This window comes from Ictidomys tridecemlineatus, chromosome 1, assembly GCF_052094955.1.
Source record: "Ictidomys tridecemlineatus isolate mIctTri1 chromosome 1, mIctTri1.hap1, whole genome shotgun sequence".
NCBI classification, from domain to species: Eukaryota; Metazoa; Chordata; class Mammalia; order Rodentia; family Sciuridae; genus Ictidomys; species Ictidomys tridecemlineatus.
The window spans coordinates 73,655,401-73,661,400 of NC_135477.1; the positions used below are offsets into that span (position 1 = coordinate 73,655,401).

The 6,000-nt window shown below is 43.2% G+C and overlaps 1 protein-coding gene across 2 annotated transcripts in view; it reads left to right on the forward strand.

Annotated features, from left to right (window-relative positions):
* Positions 1-4,197, forward strand: part of Tmem273 (transmembrane protein 273) — a 32,678-nt gene extending 28,481 nt beyond the window's left edge. For both annotated transcript variants that reach the window (XM_040273056.2, XM_040273057.2), the window contains one exon: positions 1,845-4,197. In XM_040273056.2, coding sequence (XP_040128990.1) covers positions 1,845-1,869 — 25 coding nt within the window. In that variant the 3' untranslated portion in view covers positions 1,870-4,197. The remainder of the gene's footprint in view (positions 1-1,844) is intronic.
* Positions 4,198-6,000: the final 1,803 nt, after the last annotated feature.

A 6,000-nucleotide genomic window follows, 5' to 3' on the forward strand; every position in this document is an offset into this window, starting at 1 on the left:
AAAAAATTTTTCGAATTAGTTATATATGACAGCAGAATGCATTTTGACACATCCTACTTAAATGGGATATAACTTCTCCTTCTTCTGGTTGTATAGGATATGGAATTATACCGGTTATATAGTCATATATGCACATAGGGTAATAATATCTAATTCATTCTACTATCCTTCCTACCCTGAAATGGCCACTGGATTTTTTTTTAACAAATCTTTTTAGCATTAGCAATCATTAACTCATCCTCAAATGATATAACCTGATATTCCCATTAGCCAGAACATAGAGGTACATATTAGTTTATTTAGTTTTCCTTCTCTTCGTATTGGCTTCTATGATCTTTGGAGGATGTGGTGAAACATTGGCTTTAATAGCCACTACAACTGCATAATATCCCCAGACTTCTTCCCTTTCCCTGTGCCAGTCCAAGGTGTCATGTGGCCTAATTCACTGACTCATCCAGCCAGCAGATGCCATCCTAGCTTCTGCTCAGCTTGCCTTTTACTGCAGGTTGTCCCTGGCTCCGTTGTGACTTAGGATACACCCATCCAGAATCATCCCTGCCTGTCAGAGGTCAACTTCCTCCACGAAATAGCTCAGCAGGTGCCACTTCCCTCATCTCAGAGCTGCCAGGAACAAGAGTGGCCTGCCCTTCTGTGTTACTCACCCACTCTGGGCATCAGTATTTCAAATGCAAATTCTGGGACATCCAGACACTAAATATCCCCTCCTTAACAACACTTGCAGGGGCCTTTTAACTCAGGGCTTATTAAATCAATAGGAGAAATGAACTCTCTGCTCAGCTGGTGGGTGTCCAGCTCAGCAGATTGGAGCTCTGTGTTCTTCTGGATCAACTCTTCTTTAAGGTAGATCCTCAAACAGCATTGGATGCCCTCTCTTAGAATACCTTCCTCCATTTCTCTCTCCATTCTCCCTCACCATGACTGGCTTGTTTGCAACTCACTTGTCTTCAGTGTTGCCTCATCTGCCAAAAACTCTGTATCTTTGACCTTGACCTCCTTGGTCCTCACATGCAGCCTAGACAGACCTGTGGTATGCATTTTGTGGCCCCTGCCTGGCTTGTTGGTTAATGTTTCTCTCTCCTCTTTCTGCTGTTGCTTTTCCCTCTCCCCTGGGGAGATGTCAAGATGTCAAGAGATGGTGACTGAATATCCATAATGAATACCATATACAATTATGCAGCATTTGAAGTAAACATAAATACATGCTTTCATTATTATATAATTATATAACTCTTATCAGGGTCTGGTTTGGTGCTCTGACCTTTTCTTCTGTCTTCCTCTTTTTTTAAAGCACATCTATGCTTCCCTTCTCTCCTGTCTAGGCTGCTAGACTAAATAGAGAAAGTCTCATCCATTTAACAGCTTATGGTTCAGACTTAAAGGCAAAACTTTCTACCTATCTTCACATAGGTCTATCTACTTTGTTCTTCATAGCATCTGCCCAGATCTGTATAAACTCTTCAACTTTAAAAAGTGACACTTGTCCCCAAATATATCTTCTGACCTTAGGGATGACTTCTTCCCTTTTCACCAAAGCAGATGAGGTTTTGTGGTCTTCAGCTGTGCAGGCACAAAACCACCTCAAGGTTGAGCTTTATCTGGAAAATTCTCCTTTACCTGGCAGCCACTGGCCTTCAGGCCTCTTTGTGAGCTACACACACACACACACACACACACACACACACACACACACACATGCCCCAGCTTGCTGCCATTGCTGATGAACTCCTCCACAGCTGCTTAATGTGGTGCATAAGCTCACAGTGATTAGTCAAAGCCAAGTCTCTTTGTCTAAATATCTTCCAGATCTTTCTCTTTCTTTCCAGAGACGCTCAGGTGATTGAGTTGTAAACAAGTGGCTACATTGGGAGAGACTCAACTGTCTAGACAATAGAATCCCATTGTGTTTTGAATTTGAGCACTGAAGGCTGGTTATGAAACTTCAGGTGGACTCAATATACAAGGAAAATAATAGGAGGACTATCATCAAGAGTGTCTCTGCTCTGAGAGAAAGTATTACTCCTTTTCTACCAGAAGTTAACTACTCAGGGTGAGTACATTATCCAACAGTCAGAAAAAGGTAGAAGCCAATGAATGCACATCATCTAGCTTGGTCCACCCTGTTGGAGCTGTTCATGCTTCTACAAGGTCATCATGTCCACATCAATGGAACCTACCCACAGCAGTGACTCATGGAAATGGGAACCAAACACAAGACGCAGCTTCCTCAGCACTATCCTCTTATCAACAATTAAATGGCACTTGCAGAACCATTGGCCTCAACTTCTTAGCTGCCAGGAAACATGGAGACCATGAGCCAGTCTCCAATGCTATCCATGACTGACCTTCTAAGGGAGAAATGGTAGCTTGGCCTGGAGTGAAAGAAAGAGCCCTGGACAGCCATGGACTGGGCCTGTGGCTGTGCAGATCTCCAAATGAAGGAGCCAACAAAGGATTAAAGGAGAAAGCAGATGGTGTGCCTTGTGAAGAGCAACACAAACATAAGTTATCATTGTTATCCCTCAGATAATTATTTTGTGGTGAATTTTATAGTTTGTATGGTGCACACATGGAAGACAAGACTGGCAGAGGCTCAGGAAACCCACGTCATTCTCTTACTGTCATCAGCCTAATATCCTGTGGCATGGGCTCCATGAACATTCCCCTTGCCAGTATCATTAACCCCATATTTCTAGGAATGCCTTATGGAAGTCTCTTTGCCTTTCCATTCTTCAAAAATCTGGGTGCCTTTGTGGACTGGTTCTCCTTAAATTGGGTTAACTCTCCTTGTGTGTGATGAAAGATGAGCTATATTTAAAAAAAAAAAGTGCTGTGTTATAATAATTTGCCTGGATTCCCAGGGCATCTTTTATCTAACTTGATAACAATGTTGTTCATTAGCAGCCTTTGTTAACTGATAACCTAAAGTGGTAACGTGGTACTCATAAGCAATTTTCTGTGTGTAAGATAGAATAAACCATCTTGTAAGGGATCTGTTAATTGATTTGCTTCTTTTAGCAGCATTTTAATTAAGACAACTGGTTTGTGAATGGCAGAAACACTCATGAGCTGAAGGCGAAAACCTCTGGTTTCTCAGTCACCGTTTTATGTTCCACACATACAAAACACCATGGGATCCAATCCACTGCCACAACTTGTGACATAATTTCCTGGAATCATACCTGGAATCTGATTTTGTTTTAGCCCCTCATAAGGGTCCCTGTGTGAAGTCAGGGAGAGTCATATATTGCTTAATGATGGGAATGGCATTCCAAGGAATGTACCGTTGGTCAATTTCATCATTTTGTGAATATCATGGAGCCCACTGACATGAACTAAATTGGCTATAGCCTCACTAGGTGATACATTATTACAGGATCTTTGTCAGACATGCAGTCCATTGTTGACTGCAGGCCATTATGCTATACATGACAGGATGTGAAGGCCAGCGTCCTTTCCTTGGGGGGTAAATACTATCGTCACCTAGGAAGCAGAATGGAGTGGGAGTCTTTGGCAATGAAGTCTCCCTGGCTTATACTCCAAACCAAGCTCAATGGCTTCATTGTGGAAGTCCTTCCAGTCCTCTTGGAAACTCTCTGAAGCCCTTCTTGGCATCCCCTCATCCTGGGAGAAGTTCCTAGAGATGGTGTCCAATTTGTAGTAGCTCTTGGAAGGATTTGGAAGCAACCACAGGAAGTCCCTGTACCTGTGGTACATGCAATGTCTTCAGTTAGGGACATTCTGACAGGGTTGCTTCATCCTGTGATTTTGAGTATATTAGCAGAGCCCTGGGCTGGGATAAGCCTTGCCCTTCTGGCCCTGAATGCCTTGGGGCCCCCAAAGCACATGCAGTCCCCCTGTCAGCTCACCACAGTCTGGAGAACACCATGCTCAAAGGAAAGGACAGATGACTCTGAAACATTAAGAGGAAAGAGACGTGGATGAAGCAGGCTGCAGATGGCAGCAGCCAACCAGAGTCTGAGGATGTAACTTTGGTTTAGGGTCTCTTGGCCTCGTACCTAGGGAAAAGGTGAATTGGGGAAAAGGTGAATTGGGAGAGGGTTATCTGACCAGGATCAATAAATTAAAAATCATCTATCGATTTATAGATTTTTATATCTAGAAATTAAAAATGTTTATGCTACATCTCTAAATTAAAATGAATTCATAAAAATTAAACATGTCTGTATATGTGTGTCCTCCACTTTGTGTGTTAAAAGTATATGTATCATGATGGGCTGGGGTTGTGGCTCAGAAATTGAGTTCGTGCCTAGCATGCTTGAGGTGCTGGGTTTGATCCTTAGCACCACATAAAAATATAATAGAGATATGGTGTCTACCTATAACTAAAAAATAAAAATACAAAAGTCTATGTATCATGGGCCAGGCACGGTGGCACACACCTGTAATCCCAGTGGCTTGGGAGGCTGAGACAGGAGGATCCTGAGTTCAAAGCCAGCCTCAGCAAAAGTGAGGCACTAAGCAACTCAGTGAGACCTTGTCTCTAAATTAAATACAAGATAGGGTTGGTGATGTGGCTCAGTGGTTGAGTGCCCCTGAGTTCAATCCCCAGTACCCTCTTCTTCCCCAAAGTATATGTATCATGCAATTCTAAGAATTATACGGAGTTCAGAGGAGTTAATATAGAGCCTTTTTCATCATCCAAGGTTTTAAACAGCTGAGACACGACAAGTTAGGCAGGTGGAAATGGAAATATCAGGTGATTCTACTTTTCAGATGCGTCATGGCATGCCAATATCTCTCAGTATCCTTGGCCAGTCCAAGCAAGAGGGGAGTGTGGCTGGGGCTGGAGGGCGTCTGCAAGGACATAAAGGACAGACTGCTTTGGAGTGGACTTTCAAGGAGGAGATACCAGGACTCACTGAGGGTTGGGTCTTGGTAGGAGAGAAAAGAAGAAGGAGGCTCATGAGTCTCACCCCCAGGTTTGGAAGCCACTGGGAAGGACCAGAGGAGTGCTGGCCTGGGGAAAAGTCTGCGTCTGGGTCTTTTGTCTCTAATGTTGATACTTAGGGAACCCAAATGGGCTGCATTTGGAGAGCATGGACTTCACATTTCTATAGGTGTTCAAGCCCGAGAATTGGGGTTAAAAACAGTGTTCAAGATTGCTCTAACACATCTTGGAGATCCATGAGAGATCTCTGGGGAGAACCAGCCTGACTCCTTGTCCCTGGGATGGAGTGTGCATACAGGGTTGCTTAGGCAGAGGAAGCAAAGCCCCAAGATGCACACAGAGAGGGCAGTGGTTGTGACAGGAAGCCTAAATGGTGCAGGTCTGGGCTGTGTTCAGGGCATAGCCTGCTGACTGATTCTTTCCCTTCTGGGTCATTTGTCATAATCTAGACTTGTCAGATTAATTAATCATCCTTCAAAGAATATGAATTTTCACAAGCATGTTACCATTAGATGACAAACGAATGGCACGTCTCCCAGGCTGCACGTGCAGAGTGTGGGGTTGTCACTCAAGCCCCATCAGCCCAGCCTCGATTTTCAGCATATTTTAAGTCTGAAGATTCACGGTCCTTAATTTCAACTGACTTGTAATTTTTGCATCTGTGGCCACTCTCTATGAAGTGCAGAATAGTGTCATAATATGTGGGTTCTGCAACCAAAAGCTGCTTTGTGAACAGGGCTGAAGAACTGAGCAGTTCCTCCGTTTTATCACCTGGACAGTGGGCTTATAGTTGTTCCTACCCTGCGGGGTCTTTCTGAGAACTGAATAAGGTAATGCATGTAAAGCTCTTAGCACAGTGACTGTCGTCCGCCCTCAGTAAACATGAGTGTCGTTAAGTACACTTACCATTGGTTTTGGTCAACTTTTACTCGAGATGATGAGAAGATAAGATTAAGGAAGTTTCTCATAGACACTAATTTATTTATATGTTTTTAATAAAATTTTATTTTATACAGCTTTAGATTTATTTAAAATTTTATTTTAGACAGATTTACCAGACAGGTGGGAGG